Source organism: Mesitornis unicolor, unplaced genomic scaffold (genome assembly GCF_000695765.1).
Source record: "Mesitornis unicolor isolate BGI_N332 unplaced genomic scaffold, ASM69576v1 scaffold17178, whole genome shotgun sequence".
NCBI classification, from domain to species: domain Eukaryota; kingdom Metazoa; phylum Chordata; class Aves; order Mesitornithiformes; family Mesitornithidae; genus Mesitornis; species Mesitornis unicolor.
The window spans coordinates 4,269-22,749 of record NW_010202735.1 but is presented as its reverse complement, the minus strand read 5'-3'; the positions used below and the strand labels follow the sequence as shown (position 1 = coordinate 22,749).

Here is an 18,481-nt window from a genome sequence, read left to right as displayed (position 1 = left end):
AGAGGTGCAACCTATTACATTATTTTCAATCAATGTATTCTCAGTGCATCAAGGAAAGTTTTGTAATAATTATTCTGTGGATTTTTGCATGTTTCACATTTCAGGATTAACCCCTTTAAGAATATTAAACTAAATTCAGATGCCTAACCTACCACCCTGTTAAGCTAAGACAAAAAAACCTGAATTAATTTACAGAACACAAGCAGGAATTCTTAACCTATATAATTTATTTTATTACTAGCCTATATATAAGGGATTAATCTTCAATTAGACATGTTGTGTCCACACTACCTCTCCTTTAAAAGTTAACAGGTATATCACAGAATCATTAAGGCTGGATAAGACCTCTAAGATCATAAAGTCCAACCATCAACCAAACACCACCATGCCCACTAAACAATGTGCCAAAGTGCCACATCTACATGTTTCCTGAACACCTCCAGGGATGGTGACTCCACCACTTCCCTGGGCAACCTGTTATCAATTTTGTTAAGTTTTATTACATGAAGTACATTTTACACAGTCAACTATTTCAAGACTAGCGTGAACACTGCTTAATTCTAGGAGAGAGACAAAGACAAAAAGGAAAAAAAAAAACCCACAAAGTAACAGTAGATGCTAGGACTATGCATCCAAACTCCCTCCTTTGTAAAGCATGGCAGGTGTGACATTGAGCTTTAGAAAACCTTGGTCAAAAATCCTTCCGATGTCTTGGCAGCAACCCCTGACAGGAATCAAGTCCCTCTGCTAGAAGGCTTTGGACTGGGGCTATTAGCTAAGCATTAAAAAACAACACACGTGCACACATATATGCATTTATAAGTACATACTCTTTACTGAAGGAAAAGATTCCACAGCAGGGGTTAAAGCACTTTGAATATATCAGATTTGGTAAACTGTCAAACGCACAATACTGTATGGAACAGTAGCTATGCGGTTAACAATTTTATTTCACACTGTATTTTTTTTTAGCCTTTTCTCATGTAATGAGATTATTACACATCAAGCATGATTCTACTTCACGTGCAAGTCTCATCTTTATTCAAACTGGTTCTTCCGATAAAGCCTTCCTTATCACCTGAACTAGCTCCCCAAGCAGGCTAAAAAAAAATAATGAAAACTTTAAACCACTGTAAGACACAAAGCATGAGAAGTCGCAGTAATAAAAAATAAAAACACATACTATTACTGTGCAGCAAATAAGCAGTAGTCTTCATAAGGCCTTCTTTGCTACAATAATTTGCAATTCAGTCTTCTATTTGCTCTAGTTTCAAAAGTGAACTTTTCTGCACATTCATTTTATAGTGCTCAGTGTTTTGAAGAGAAATCTAATTTGATTTTGCTTGCCTAGAGACAGTACTGCATTCAGCAGTGAATAAACTCACAATGATAATTTTAAGTCAAGTATGGGTCAGACAAAAATACAGATTTGTTTCCTTTAAGTGGAATAAATTAAGGAATTGATTGTAGTAATTTGGAATGTTTGTTTGGATTTTTTTGCAAGGGGGGGGAGGTGGGGTGTTGTTGTTTTGGTTGGGGTTTTTTGGTGGGTTTTTTTTGTTTTTGTTTTTGTTTTTTTTTTAAAGTCTACATCATAAAATTTTAGGCCAGAAAATGGAAATTGAGTATTGTGGCAGGAATCAATATTTCACTTTTGCACATTAAGAAGTAAACATGGTGTTTAAGGCTAACTTCATTTAATGGTTAATGTAAATTAATAACCAAATTTTTAAGTTAAAGTATTCTTTATGAACTTTAATATGTGAAGTCTGATTCAGAACAGACAAACCAAGAGTCATGTTACACTTAGACTGTCAAAAAACAAGTAGAATTCGTTGGGTGCGACAGTACATGTACAAAGCCTTTATAGTTAGGAATAATATGCACAGTTTAAAAGTCATGTACAAAGCACTCAAAGACTCTTCAGAAGTCATCCAAACTAGAGAACGCATCTTTAATTTTTTTCTGATTATGTAGGATGACTTTGTTAACACAGCTTGCTTACAATGAACTAGTTAGTCATAGCTACAGAACATTTACTAATGCAATATAAAATATCTCAAGTATTTTAGAGGACATGTAATGATGAGATGAAATAAAAAAGCCTCTATGGCTTGTATAAGTATGTATATACACAAGCACATGTATACATACACACATACAATTTTTGAACCTGCATATGAGAAGTGTTAAGATAGAAAATTTGAGGCTATCTGTAAGTTCACTGTCAAACACCAGAACCCTGTTTGCCATGATCTCTTTGAACTATGAAAATACAGGATTAAAAGGAAACAAAAGTTAATTTTATCTGACCCATAAACAAAAAGAACCAAACATTAATCATGCTTGTCGGCTTAAAAGCTTTTGGAGCTTTGAAAGTGTTACACAACAGACCCTAAAGCAACACTGCTGGCATCAGAAATATTGTGAACTTCAGAAACATAATTTGATTTACGAGCTCCACCTTCTGCTTCAGCTCAATGACAAAGCCATTTCTTATTATACTAGTCTGGGTTTGCCAGTTGGATAGAAGACCGATTGTAATACCATGAGTCTAAATATACTCAAAAAAAGTACTCCAGACCAAAAAGCAACCTCAGAGAGCTGGGAAAAAAAATTGCATTGTCTTTTAGTGTTAGAAGCACTGTTACCATCAAAAGTATAATAAAAGTGCATTTTAAGTGGCACTGCTATTTGGAATGTGTAAGTGATGGTAATATTGATCCAATTTAAACTCAAAAACTTGTGATTTTTCTAAAACCTCTTAGGGTAAGACTGCTCTAGAAAGCCAGTTTACAGCCACTTGCTATAAAATACTTAAATTTTTCCACAGAATTTTATAAGGGGAAGAAAGAGTCAAGTTTGTACCTTTTCCAGAAAGCTGAGGTTAGATATAAAGTTAGAATTAAAAAAAATAATAAATAAACGCATCATATAAGCATTTATTTTAACCAACTGTTCTCTACCAAGACTGGTTGTTGAAAAACAAGGTTTTGATCATATGCATTAGCTGTGCCAACATGTTACCTTCTAGGACCTCAACGCCATCTTATGCAGATTAGATAAACATAAAAACAAGTGAGAAAGAAGTAACATCTTTAACAACTTCCCAACCTCCATCCCTCATGTTCTCCTCCCGAACGATTGGGGATGTCAGTGTGATAGTAACTTGCATTTTGGGTTCCACACATGAATTTAAAATTATTGCTGCTTCTGGGACTGCACACTTGATATCGTATTTCTCAGGACTTATTATCTAAATATCAGGAAACAGAAATTTCTATTAGCATGTGGCCAAGAAAAATATGGGAAAGAAAACAGATTTCAACATAGTCTTTTAAATAGAAAGACAGAAATGCAATATAATTATATGAAGTAGATACCTCTGTATTCAAAGAAACAACAGTATATACAATTAAGACATATATATATATATAGACAGACACACACTTGCATACTGTTTCCAAATCATTAATGAAAATACACAGCAGTCACACCAAGCATGCAAAAGAAAAAAACTACTCATAAAGGAAATTCATACACTAAGTAATTTACATAACAAGAATATTGACAGTGTTTGAGATAAAGAAAAGCCTCAGTGCCACTGAAAATGCCAGTTGGATACATTTCTCATTGGAACAGAGGAGCCTTTAAAAAACAGAAAGATGTGATGGTGGTTCTTTGAGCTCGCAGCTACAGGATGGGTACTGCTAGGCACATTCTATACTTGGCTGTCACAACATCCTCTGATGAAAGCAAAGGACAAGATAAACACCAGGGGGGAGATGGGGGAAGTAAGGATAACAAGGCAGTTATTCAAAATTGCTTCTTGCAGCTAGTTTTAATAATTCTAAATACCAAAAGGAAGCTGTATGCACCTTCTTTCACAAAATAGAGGGACAAGTGACTCCTCCACAAAACCAGATCAAGATGTGCAACTTTTAAGTTTTCTTCTGTTCTGTTATTTCAAACAAGATCAAACCCAAGATTATTTTCTAATTAATCTGACTCTGCTAATGCTTCTACCATGCCACTGATTCTGCTAAGTATTTTACCAGACTGCACTGAAATACTAATGCTGTAACAAGCACTCTATAATGATAGCAGACAGGCTTTGCTTAGTAGAGAGCACTGAAGCTAAAGACTTTATTCTGTACTTTCATTTATTGTAGAAATACAGCAAATGGTTTATATGAATTCTGCTGAATGGTCTAAGACTACATGTACTTTTGCTGGGGTTTGTTTGTTTGTTAAGTGCCAAAAAATAAACCCAACCCAAAAAACACAAACACAAGACTTAGTTAACTAATTGTGGAAATACAAAGCACCAACACATACAAATTGGAAATAAGACATAAGTACAAACAGACTGGCATTAATAGAGAACCTTGACCTTCAGGCAGAGCAAACTTCCTGTAATACTGCACAAATTACCTCTATCGCTGCTGGTAACTGGATAATAGTCTTTCTTTTGCTCATTTCTATTTCCCAGTTAAAAGAAATCTATTAAATGATGATTGATACTACACCGCTAGCATAAACACCTAGACACTTCTATGGACACAATATACAGAAAGCAAAACATACAACATAGTCCTTGAATTCAGACGGAAACACTCAGAAAATAAAAAGAAACTGAACCCAAGCTTTGAAATGCAGCACAGTCAGCTCTGCAGACATTTGACTTGAAGACAGATTTTTACAGTATCTTTACAAAAATTCAAATCCAAAAATCTCAATTCTACTTACTGCAAGTTGTTTGGGAAGACTTTCAGCAATATGACTGAGTAACTTCTTTGAAGGCTTCTCAGCACATAACAAAACAAGACTGATGTTTCGGTCTCCACGGAGCAGCAAACCTTTAGCCAAAACGCCTACCCGTAAAACTCCTTTCAAAGCTCTGTGAATTATAGTTAAAAGTTGCATTTAAAATATAAAAAACATAAAACTAATCCTGAAGCTAGAAAAGTGAAATAAAATAGGAGTATTCCATATACTCTTGAGGCCACAGTGACATATGCCATATCAAAACCCAAAGAGAATAGAATCCCTGGAAGCACTGATAACAGTGCAAGGAAAAAACATAAATTACTTCAGAAACAAGTGATGAAATTCTTAAAAAATAATAAGAAAAAAATACCTGTCTTTACTGCCATCTTTTTTGTCATCTCCATCTTTGCTCTTGCTTTTTTCATGGTCAGTCATATTGTCAGAAACAAGTTTCAGAGCACGCTCAGTAATAGAAACAATTTTTTGGACTGCTTGAAGTTCCTCCTCTGTTGGATATATAGCTGCATGCTTGGTCATCACATAGCGGTCATCAGAGGAGTCAGGGCGGCGTAGAGGCTAAACAGATGAAAAAGGACATTTTGGAAATTTGAGTACACTTCTAAGTTCACCAATGACATGTGACCAAAAACCAAACATCTGGTTAAACAACAGAACAATCAAATCTCAAATCATTGAAATGTAACAAAACATGAACTGAAGCGTCCCCAACAACTTACACTGGTCACAATCAATCATGTCTGAAAAAACATCAAATGTATAAAAAATAAACAAATTATGAAATCCCAAGATCAAAAGTACCTCCTCAACATAAATATCTATTGTCTTTCTGTTAACTTGGAAATACTTGCATACTATTGCAAAATTAAGTATACATGATTGCTTTCATAGAATCACAGAAGAATTCAAATAGGAAGGGACCTGAGGAGGTCCTCTAGTCCATCCTCCTGTGCAAACCATGGTCAGCTATAAGACCATATCATGTTTCTCAGGGGTTTATCCAGTTGGTTCTTGAAAACTGCCAAAGATGGAAGCTGCATAACATCTGTGTGAAAAAAAAATTTAAAATCCTGTATTCACCCTGAACTTCTTTTGTCTCAGCTTAAGCTGGTTGTATCTCGCTCCCGTACAACTGTAAAGAACCTGGCTCCATTGTCTTTATAATGCACAGGTATTGGAAGGTTATCATCCCACTGAAACTCTCTCTTCTCCAGGCTAAACAAACCCAGATTCCTCAAGTCTCTCCTCACAGGGCACACACTCCGGACTTCTGACCATCCTGGTAGCCCCACACTGAACCTGCTATGGTTCATCAGTATCTTTCTTGTACTGTAAAGCCCAAAACTGAATACAGAATTGCAGTTTGGGTCTAATGAAAGCTGATCACTTCCCTTTATCTACTGATTATGCTCCTGTTAATATCACTCAGGATGCCCAGGCCTCCCTTGCTGCCAGGGCATGTAGTTGGCTCATGGTCACTTTGCTATCTGCCAAGAACCCCAGGTCCCTTTCGGCAGGGCTGCTACCCAGCCTGTCACTCCCCAGCGCCTCAGTGCAAGGGGTTATACATTCCCAAATGCAGCATTAGGCATTTGTCCTTGCAGAATTCTATAAAGTTCCTGTTGGTCCATTCCTCCAGTCTGCCTAGGTCCCTCTAGATGGCAGCCCTGCCCTCAAAGGTACCACTCCAAACTGATTCAGTTTTATGTCAGCTGCAAACCTGATGAGTGTCCATCCACTCCATCACTTTTCAGATCATTAATAAGGTGCTAACGAGAAATCCCAGGATAAACTCATGTGGTACTGCACTTGTTACTGACATCCAGGTAGAGTACAACCCATCACTAACCATTATCCTCTGGGACTGACAATCCAACCACTTTTTATCTGTACATTTGTCCACAATTAGATAAACAATAATGCAATTAAAATAAAAAGCAGTACACAAATCCAGTGTAACTTGTATTTCAGAATAAACAATATTTGTCTCCAAGGCATCCTTTTTCTCATTTAAGTGGACTTATTTTGGAAGACAGGTCCATCTACGCAGTTTCATTAGTATATATTTTCTTCACTTTTCCAAATCCTTTATTAAGAAACACTGGAGACAACTGAAGTAGCACTGAATAATTTATAGTTCTTAACTGTACCTCCTGGTAAGTATGATGGTTTGGTTATTTTCCCCCTCAAGCTAAGAAACTCACAGCTGGTCCTTGGGGCTGAGGAGGCATTCCAGGTCTAACTCCCAGCAGGCCTAGAGGTCCAGGAGGACCATGAGGATATCCTCCATCTGGTATTCTGCGACGGTCATCCCAGTGATGCTGGTCTTCCTCTATTCTCCTCCAGTACATGTCCTCTTCATATCGCCTGAAGTGCATCAAAGTGTTCTCTTTATATAGCAATTAATACTTCCAACCATTCTAAATAAATTCTTGGATGTCCTTGCTACCTCATTTCTAGTAGACCTGAGCAAATACCAATGAACTCCAGGGATAACTAAAATGAATGGCCATTTTGAAAGTGGGCCTGTATTTATAGCAATTCTAGTAAGTCTACTTTCCTCAGAAGGATTGAACACTATCAAATAAAAACAAATAAAAAATCCAAAGGGATAATGACAAGTTAATTTAAAAGAAGACAGTACAGAGTTCCAAAACAAGTATTCAAAATATGTAACTAAAGAAGCAGAGTTAGTTTTAGATAATCTGATTGCAGCTTTGTTGCATTCATTGAGAAAACAGAATGTATTACCTTATTTCCATCCTCCAGCGTTCTTCCTCTTCTCGCCTTCTCCAGTATTCTTCTTTCTGCATCTGTTTTCTCATCTTCTCTTCTTGAATTTTTCTTGCTCGAATACTGGGCTTTACTTCTACTTGTAAGTCTGGGTTTACTTTTTTCTAGTTCAGAAAAATAATGAATAAAATGTCATTCTCCAACAAGAGATAAACCAAGAATAACTCTTACGGAGTTGTTCCGACATGTTTAACACACACTACTGGTCTACGATAAAATCAAAGGGAGTAAAATGCAGTTTAAAACTGCACTGAATAGTTGAAGAAGAAAAATCTGTGCCCTGTATCTTAAAGGAAAGAAATAGCAACATATTACAAATAGCATGCATTCCCTCTTCAACCATATGAGAGCAAAGCAATTTAAGATTAAAATGTTTCATGAAATACTAAGTAATTTGGTGTTCATTCTCTAGCAGGATCGCTACTCTATAGCCTGTAAAAACCCATTTCATCTAAACTACAGTATGCTTCCTGATGCCCTGCTCCTGAAGGGTCCCTCATACAGGGGCATAAGCATGAGTTACTGAATACATTTTTCTGACAACTTTTTTTCTTCTTTCATCTCTTTCATGATTATGCAGGTCCACTATATCTCCTGTGACCACAGTAGATTCTTCCTGTATAATCTTATAATAATCAAAATGCACACCATAAGTCAAGTATAGGTGTCTATTCATTCATGTCTAAAAAGTCTGCAACACTTGTTTCTCAAATGTCTCCACAAAGCATTTATGTGGTTATTCCTAACAAAAACATTGAGCACTACTATTTTACGCTATTTGAAATTCATGGTAAACGACATAAAGCACCTACTGCTGCTTGCATATGTTGTACGATATTTTCATGTTACAAAGGTTGCCTGAAAGCAATGTAGAAAATGTTTTTAAAACAACAACAAATCAAAATGCAGTTTCACAGTCCACATTACTACTTTAAAGACTATACTCCCTAAGAAATATATTTCTCTAGCTTTTTTATATGCTGTTTACTTGGAATACCTACTTTTGACTAGTCTTTACATATAAGAATGTGTAATCAATCAGCTGACATCTAGTGGATTTTCAGATAGAAGCACTAGCATTTCTACTAACCTTATACTGAAGTCTATGTCGCCTCCCTTTTAAGTGCATCTCCTTGGCATTAGGATCATTAAAACTGCATTCACAAAGTTTACAGTGAAAGCGGATCACCTTTCCTTCATCATTTCTTACCTGAAAAATAAAGTTATAACACATTCGGTGGTTTGGGGTTTTTTTTATTGGGGTTTTTTGTTTGTTTTTTTTAAAACAAAGCTGATGTAAAAGTTAATCTAATTCAGTGACATTGGATAACGTCTACCCATCTCAAAACATGTGAAAAAGTTCATACAGCAAACAAAAGAAAGCAAAACAGAACTTTCAATTCTGACAGACACACCATTGTGTTCGGTAATGAACAAAGAACAAAGTTCTTCCATTCCAAAGAGTACACAGCTTTAAACTCGAGCCTGAACATATTGGCTTGAATAATTACAAACCTGCAAATGATGAAAAATTTACATCAGACTTCATCCACATATCTCACGCCACTCACATGAGGGATGTTCCACTGAGCTCAAAAGAAACACGCACAATACAAAAATGTAAACATAAGCACAAGTCTTTACAGATTCAAGGCCTTGTTACTCCTATCTTCAAGGAGGAACTAGGGAATTACAGTCAGTCTCACCTCGATCCCTGGAAAGGTGATGGAGTAGCTAATCCTAGAAATAATTTCCAGGCACGTTAAAGACAAAAAAAATCATCATTGGTAGGCAACATGGCTTTACCAAGGGAAAGTCATGCTTGATCAACTTGATAAACTTTTGTGATGAAATGACTGGTCTGGTAGATGATGGGCGAGCTGTTGATATCATCTACCTGGACATCAATAAGGCCTTTGACACAGTCTCACCATAATATCCTCATACACAAGCTGTTGATGCATGGGCTGGATAAGCATACAGTGAGGTGGCATAAGCTTACAGTAAAAGGTGGCTGAATAGCAAGGCCCAGAAACTGGTGATCAGTATAACGAAACCTAGTTAGAAGCTACTAACTAGCCACTCATGTTTAACATGTTCATTAATGATCTGGGTGATGAGGCAGAGTGTACCCTCAGCAAGTTTGCTGATAACAGAAAACTGGGATCAGCGGCTGATATGCCAGAGGGTTGTGCTGCCATCCAGAGAGAGAGATATCTCAACAGGCTGGAGAAACAGGCTGATAGGAGCCTTGTGAAGTTCAAGAGTGGGAAGTGCGAAGTCCTACACCTGGGGAAGGACAACCCCATGCACCAATATATGCTGGGGGCTACCCAGCTGGAAAGCAGCTTGGCAGAAAAAGGAGCTGGGGAGTCCTGGTGAACATCAAGTTGAACTTGAGTCAACAACGTGCCCTTGCAGTAAAAAAGGTGAATGGCTTCCTGGGCTGCATTAGACAAACTATTGCCAGCAGGTCGAAGGAGCGGATCCTTCCTCTAACCCAGCACTGATGAGGCCATACCCAGAGTCCTGTGTCCAGTTCTGGGCTCCCCAGTGCAAGAGACATATGGACATACTGGATAGAGTCCAATAAAGGGCCACAAAGACGATGGAGGGACTGAAGCCTCTCTTCTATGAGGAAAGGCTGAAAGAGCTGGGACCATTTAGCCTAGAGATGAGAAGGCTCAGGGGGGATCTTAATGTATATAAATACCTGAAGGGAGGGTGCAAAGAGAACAGAGCCAAGCTCTTTTCAGTGGTGCCCAGTGACAGGACCAGAGGCAGTTGACACAAACCAAAACACAGGAAGCTCTCTCTGAACATCAGGAAACACTTTTTTTTTCTTTTACTGTTAGGGTGACTGAGCACTGGTACAGGTTGCCCAGAGAACTTGTGGACTCTCCCTCCTAGGAGACAGTCAAAAGTTGTCCTGGACAACTGGCTCCAGATAGTCCTGTTTGAGCAGGCAAGTTGGACCAGATGACCTCCGGAGATCTCCTCCAACCTCAACCATTCTGTGATTGTTTCATGACGAATAAATTGATACTCAAAAGTTGTCTGGACATGGTCCTGGTCAGCTGGCTCTAGGTGGCCCTGGTTGAGTGGGATTGGACCCCCAGATGACCTCCAAAGGTCCCTTCCAACCTCAGCCATTCTTTAAGTCTGTGATTTTGACAGGGAAAATGTTAGCAGTTGGTACTTTTTCAGGCAGACATAATATCTCAAGCTCAGTTCTTTTTCTCATGTTATCATTGTGAACCTGGCTGTTAACTAGACTTGAATAAAATTAATGTTCTGATAATGAAGGTAGCAGTACAGGCACAGAGCTGTCCATTGTGTGCAGATGAATAAAGAGAGGTAGATAGAGAGCATATATTTGCATCACTGTTACAGACACTTGCAGTTGTGATGTACAGTGAGGAAAACATTGCAGAATTTGATTGGTTTTCAATCAGGTAGTGAGACTAAATGTGAAGATGATAAAAGCAGTTAAGAATATATTGAAAACATGAGGTTATTCATCTTTGAGATGAGTTATTGATAGTATATGATTTAGTTATCCATTAGCAATTGGTATTATTTTGGTTTTTTAATGGAATGATGCAAAAATGGTTTTAAAAATAAGGAAGAGGAAGGGAAACTCAAAGTTACTACAGAGAACTGTCTTTTTTAGGCCATATGTAGTTAAACCATAGTATATGTTTCCAGGAACTGCTAAAATGAAACAGAATTCAAGAGGATTGCATGTGTGCGCACCTTCAGGTCCAGTGAATTGCATTACAAAGTGTTCTGTTCACAAAGTTGTAATAATAGGAAATAATACTTTTAAAGTTCTAAAAAGATAAATTCAATCTTCAAAATTTTATGCCTATAGGGAGTGACAGACTCTAGGAAAACAGAAGTCTCTTCTAAAATACAACTTACTGTAGTGTGATATTTTATTTCACCATTTTATGCTGTTTATAAAAGCTAATTTGAGTTTTTTGTTTCATGATGAATAAATTTTCACTAAGTTTTAAAATAAACCACATTTTCATATCAATACCTCTTCCACATAGTCATGGCCCACTGGCTGGACATCACTTTGCAAGGCAACAAGAGTTGTGGGAGTCACTGGTTCAGCTGCCGTGTCTGGTTTTCCTTCCTGTATTTGTACTGCAGCAGCAGTTGTTTTAACACTTTCAGCTGATTTCATTTCTTCCAGTTTACTTCCTGTTGTCTGAAGCTTATTACCACCTACAAATCAAAAAAGTTAATGATTTAACTTTCATAAAATGAGGATATGATTACATATGATATGCAAACTGAAAAATTTATTTGCAAGTATGAATGTTCTGGCCAAAGCATTATCAGTCTTAACATTAGTTTAAGCATATTTTAAATACAATTAAGTTTTTTAGAAAAAGTTATTTAAACACTTAAATTTTTATCTTAGCAAGAAAAGCATGCTTTATATAACTGCAGTTTTCATCATTCATTTTCATGCTTTTTCAAAAGAGATAGAACTGAATGGGAACAGCTCAGCAAATATATTTTAATCCTTTCTTTTTTGGTTTGTTATTTGTTTTGTGTTTTTTTTTTCTCAGATTATTTTTTTAATGGATCCAAAAAAGTGCTTCAAAACCTTAGAGTGTTTGTACAAACAAAGGTAGTATTCTCTCAGCATTGCAACTGCATAGGTCTTTCCTTCAACAGCAGGAGAGCTTATTGTTGAACTGCTTCCTATCTCTAAGCATCTGTTGCGCTTATTTCCAAAGTTTCCACTGTTAGATTTCCAGCGTTACAAGGATGCCTCAGTTGCCCAGTTATCAACTGCCAACCTATTGCAGGTTGCCTTAACAGCCCAGGCTGTAAACTGAAATTAGGACCACTGGACTACAAACTGCAATACTCCAACAGGTACTGCATAAGAAATCAAAGGTGGGAGGCTTCTTAAGAAGGTGGGAGAAGCCTCCAAGAGAGGTCAGGTGAAGACAAGGCACAAAACACCATAAATTGTGAAGCAGTTCTCTTAAAGTAATTTTTTAAACACAACAGTTACTCGTGCATAAAGTTAACTAACTACATTTGTATTTGTTTCACCAAAATATTATAAAAATATAGGTTAGATTTCAAAATAAAGACTGACTTCTGTACTTGCCAACAAAGTTAATTTTTGGTGTAGATATTTTCTTTACAGCTATATTAGCAGCAGTTGAAGATGTTTTGTTGTTGAACGCCATGTTAAGTGGTGCATTTGCCGTGGGAGTAAGAATTTTCACTGCAGAGGATGTAACAGAGGAGTTCACAGTACTGCTGCTATTTGGTATATTTGAAGCAGAGGCAGTTGGTTTGGAAGCAGATGTGGATGTTGAGGAAGTAGCTTGGGTAACTACATTTGGTTCAGTTGAAGGAATGGGTTTGCCAAGTTTTGTGTGCAACTTTACTACCTATAAGAATAAAGAGAAATTAATAATATGATCCCCCTGAGATAACTATAAAAATGAACTTGTTATAGATTATGGAAACTTTAACAGAAACATCAATATCACTAAGAAAAAAAATAATTAATCGATAAAACTAAAAACTTGTTGCTTCTTTACAAAAAGTGATCTCGGGGAAAAAACAAGATACACGTAAGTTCTTGTCATCTGTAACAAGGAAATAGTTAACAATGATCTCAGATAACTTATTTCCATTAGAAATTCAGATATTTACTCCAAAAGAAAACAAATAAACTCAAGGAAACATTTTGCTCAAACTGTTTCAACATCTCCCCTGCCTGTCCTTCATAAAAAGCCTGTATCCTTCCATTCCAACACTCCAGTCATAGGAGCCATCCCACCGTGTCTCCATGATGCCAATAAGATCTTGTAGGTACATACACATCTCTAACCCCTCTTGTTTATTCCCCATTTTACATGTGTTTGCATAGAGGCATTTAATTCGTGCCCCTGATGAAGCTAATTTACTGGCTGGAGTGGCTGTAATTCCTTTGTATTGCTCTTCAGGTGCTCTCCTGCTGACCTGTGATCCTTCTCCAGGCTCCGGCCATCTATTGCTGGCACTGACATCAAACTGGTAGGAGCAGGATGGATTGAGGTTCCCCTCCCTCAGCCACTTTAGTTTAAAGCCCTCTTCACCAGCTTGGCAAGCCTATGACCAAAGGTGCTCTTCCTCTTTGACAGATGGACCCCGTCAGCCCCCAGTAGACAAGGTTTCTCAAAGTGAGTCCCATGGTCCAAGTAGTCAAAGCTCTGGCTGTGGCACCAGTCCTGTAACCATTTGTTGATTTGCCAGATTCAACTGGCCCTTTTAAACTCCTTCCCTTTGATCACAAGGACTGATTAAAAAAAACAAACCAAAACAAAACAGAAAACCCACAAAAAAAACCACCCTACCCACACTCCAGAGTCCCTTGCTGCTGCTCCCAGGGCTCTGTAATCCTTGATGCTCCTCAGACTGCTCCTGGCTGTATCACTGGTGCCCACATGAAACAACAGCAGTGGGTAATAGTCAGTGGACTGTATAAGGCTTGGTAGTCTCTCAGTGACATCCCTGATACGAGCCCCCAGTAAGCAGCACAGTTCTCTAGAGTGTGTCAGGTCAGCAAATGGGTGCCTCTGTACTTCTCAGAAGAGAGTTGCCTACTACTATCGCCCGTCGCCTTTTCTTAGTCATGCTTGTTGTTATACAGGGTACAGATTGCAAGAAATACCAAAAAGCAATGCATAATAGTCCTATCCCTTGGCACTGACTCAGTTTACAGTGTTTCAAAGCACACTGAGCACTTCACAGCACCAGATAAATAAGAAGAATGTCAAGAGAAGTCTTGAAAACAGTTAAGGGGCACAAGCATGTTACTGCATGTCCTCATTGATGCTTTTCCCCATCTTAGTCTACACCTTCTTCCTACAATTTATGTAATTTCCCCAATACATCTTCTTCACATTGATGCTGTGGCAATATTTCCCCTCCCCTTTCTCCTAACAAGGCCCTTCTAATAGTGAGCTTAAAGATAAGTTTGGAAAAAAAAAAGCAGAACTAAACATCTTTAAACAAAATAGTTTGAATTGTATTTTTTCAGCATATTTTCTCCTAAGATGAGAAAAAAAAGGATGAGAAGAAATATGCAACTGACTTGTATAAGGACAAGAGAAAAAAGTCTTACTTTCTGATGCTTGGCTCCACGGATATGGGCAGCATATGCATCTGCTCCTGTACAAGACACATCACAAAGCTCACAGCGCAACTGATTCTGAGTTCCACGAGGAGAAGTGCTGCTGTTATTGGTGTTCTGGGAAGCTTTTAATGCTGCTTCTTTCTTTTTGTGTTTCTGGCCTTCTAAGTGTTCTTTATAAGTCTGGTTAAATAAACAATACACACACAATAAGCTGTCTTTGTACTGCTTGTTCATCATTCATGTGAATACATGTAATATAGAATATAGCATAAAACACATGCTGTGTATCAGAAATACTTCCTACACTAAACGTTTCTTCTATGACATGCTCTAAGGCATAAGCAGGCCACTTCTAAGACCAAGAAATGGTCACCACCAGGACTCCACTGTTAGGTAATACAATATGGTCTTTCCTCCTCTACCTTCTCACTTCCTCAATCAAGTACCAGTCAACAGATATTACCATTGAAAACTTCATAAGATCAGGAAACTGCATTGCAATTTCCTGCATTGCACATTTATTAACAATTGCAGTTTCCTGCATTGCATTGAATTACTCTTGATTTTGAATTTTTCCTCAAACTGCAAGACCACAGTTATTAAATGTATCCAGAGAACTAAAAAAAATAAATTCAAAAGAAGGTAGCGCATAAAGCAAGCTGCGCTGAAAATGAAATGTAGAAGTTGCCATTTGTTTCTATACCAACACTGGCAATCTATAGAGAAGACACAGTGGGAAATAACGACAAATTTACCTAAAGAGTAAGGACTGTTTTTGCCAAACACACTCTGCATGAATTGATATCTACTTTTTATGCACTTGCACCCACTCTGAAACCAAATTGGAATGCTGGAATACAATGAAGAATAAGTTTTCAGGCTTACCATTCACAAAGTTTTGAAAAAAGTATTTTCTAAGTTTGCTATGCTAAAAAAAGCAAATCAAATTCAAAGTTTAGAATACTTCTGGAGTCAAAGAAACAGCAGAAGCTTCTCTGTACAAGTTAAGAGGATGCATCTTTTTGTCTTCTCATAGGACCTCTTTCTATAATAGCACATATTTTCATTTAATTATTCCTTTAGTAGAAATATAGAATTAGGTCTTTAAAAATTAAGAAATATTCTTAAAGGGGTCATTTTTTTAGCTGAAAAAATATGACTAAAGCGTATAGCAGAATATTACATAATACAGGTACCTGCGGCCCAGCACAGCTGATCTTACAAACATCACAGTAGTGGATCTGGGGTGGTTTGGGAGGTTGCTTTGGTTTCAGTTGCTTATTTTGGAATGGTGCCTTTTTAGTAAAGGTGGTCCCTGTCCAAGCAGCTGTTGCAGCAGCAGCAGCAGCAGCTGGCACTGCCTGTTTCTGTTGCTGCTGCTGCTGCTGGTAATAGGATGATGCAGCTGAGTATACTGCAGCTTCATAGCCAGAATAAGAGGTACCTCAAAGATCAAAATAAAATAAATGTTACATCACTGTACATCATGTATCAATTACATAATACACTGATTCCAAGCGTGCTGCATAATAGAGGTGGGAGGGAGGAGGAGGCAGGACAGGATATAAATGATTTAAGTTCTTGTTAGGGAGTCTGAATTTTTCTTGATGCCTCAGAATACACATATACATAGCATACTACTTGTATCAGAAATATATTTGATTTTCGACAAATCTTTGCAGGCACGCAGTTATGTTAAATATATCAAAGCATCCCTAAAGAATATGTAAAATTTCCTGGTACATCTGGTAAGACTGAGTATAATGTAACAAGAATTTTAATAACAGATTTATCAAAGGTCACTTGAAGTAAGCGGTCTTCCAGAAACAGATTTACTGTTAAAGTTCCAAAGTGAAAAGGAGGACAGATATTATGTAGAGGAAGGGGGGTGAAAAACAAATAAGAGACAGAATGGCTAGTGCTATTATATTCTATTTCATTGATTTAAATTGTTTTAGTGCAGAGAAGCTTCTTGTCCACTAAAACCTCTGCAGCACGCCCTGTCTACACACACCTCGATTTCTAGTATCAAAGTTGAATAAATCAAGGAAACTGGGCTTTCATACCTTTGAGCCAGTTTTCCCCATAAACTTTCTACATCTACTGGTTCAACTATTTTAATCCTCTGATCAGGCTCTGTTTCAAGGAAGTCTTAAAATCCCTTTTTAAACAGAAAACAAAACAAAACATTCAAGGTAGCTATAATGTGCCAGTTGATTACCATCTGGCCGTAAAGGTAACATCTTTTCATCTTCAACTACGTTTTGAATTTCTACTGTTAGAAAGAAAGGGGGGTTTTTTGTTTGTTTTTGGTTTTGTTTTGTTGGTTTTTTTAAGCACCCGTTCTCCTCATATTTTGGGTCAAGACATCCTAAATTTACAGGATTTATGTTGGACTGTTCCTCCCTCTCTGTAACTGCTGTTTGATGGCAGCATGCTCTCAACTTCCCCAAGTTATATTTGTGTGGATGTGTTTCCTTATTTTTTCCTATCCCCCATCTTTTCTCTCCAAATCTTACAGTAAGTCACAAAACATCGTGCACATAGCAATGCCAACGCTTTTTATATTCTCACATGTAACAAAATAGGCACAAACATCAAATCTCTTTTAAAGATATATCAAAATATTTTGCCATTATTATGATTTAACTGGTTGATACTTCTCAGTAGACTAAGATGGAATTGAACACAAACTGCTAAAATTCCAAGTATTTAAATCCTCTCCTGTAACAATTGCAAAGCTCCCAGCAACATAATATGCAAAATTCTTACCAGAGTAAGTAACCGCTGTCGTACTGTACGTTGCACTTTGAGTATAGGATGGAACAACAGTAGCTGCAGCTGCTACTGGCTGAACAGTGGAGGATACCGGATATATAGAAAATGTAGTTGTTGCTGGACTTGGGGTTGCAGGTTTTATAGCTGTCACTTGTCGTGTTTGCTGGGCTTGGGTATACTGAGTTGCCCCTTGGCTATATCCTGCTTTTGGAGCTAATTAGAATAGAAAACAGAAGTATACAAATATTGAGGTGTTTTAGTTGAATGAAGCCATATTAAGTGACACTTAACGATATGCTGGGAATTTTTTTTTTTATTTTTACAGTAATGGTTATGCATCACCTACCATATATCACACAACTTTTTAATCATGTCACAGCTCACATTAGTAAGCCTCAGATTTCTTTATTAACTGTGCTGCCATGTTTTTAAACAACCTTCTTGTTCAATGGTGTTACTAGAGTACAGTAAACCAAATGACATCTAAACTTATTATTCTTAATTATATTAAAAATTAAATAGGATTTAGGCTTTGTAGCATTCATGATATCAATAATTATAAGAACTACATACATTAAGTAACTAAAGAATTTAAAAAAAAAGTCTTCCTAACCAAGTTATCATCTTAAACCATTGACTTTTTGAGCCTACTTGAGCAAAAAGGTTTGCCTAGAAGTACGTTTTGAGTGTATTTAATAACAATCCAAACCTCAAAGATAGTTACTTATGGCAGTATCACAATAACATTCAAATTCTTGGTGCAGCAAATTTTTCTACACATTGACAGGGATTACACATCAAGACTAAAAAAAAATCTGAATAACGTGAAATATTCAAAGACATTTTTAAGGTATTGAAGTAGTATGCAGACTGTATATAATGACAGTAGTTTAAATCATGCAACCTACCTGTCTGGTAGTACGATTCAGCTACTGAGGGTTGAGGCTGGGTAGCAGGAGG

The 18,481-nt window shown here is 37.2% G+C and overlaps 1 protein-coding gene across 1 annotated transcript in view; it reads right to left on the bottom strand.

The window, feature by feature from the left end:
* Window positions 1-3,114: 3,114 nt before the first annotated feature.
* LOC104545369 (zinc finger RNA-binding protein-like) overlaps window positions 3,115-18,481 on the bottom strand; it is a gene marked incomplete at both ends in the record, with an annotated part of 17,941 nt that continues 2,574 nt past the window's right edge. The window contains 12 exon segments of the mRNA XM_010190495.1: window positions 3,115-3,256; window positions 4,750-4,900; window positions 5,141-5,346; window positions 6,993-7,155; window positions 7,540-7,685; window positions 8,672-8,791; window positions 11,627-11,817; window positions 12,722-13,010; window positions 14,732-14,923; window positions 15,940-16,187; window positions 17,516-17,734; window positions 18,430-18,466. Coding sequence (XP_010188797.1) covers window positions 3,115-3,256; window positions 4,750-4,900; window positions 5,141-5,346; window positions 6,993-7,155; window positions 7,540-7,685; window positions 8,672-8,791; window positions 11,627-11,817; window positions 12,722-13,010; window positions 14,732-14,923; window positions 15,940-16,187; window positions 17,516-17,734; window positions 18,430-18,466 — 2,104 coding nt within the window.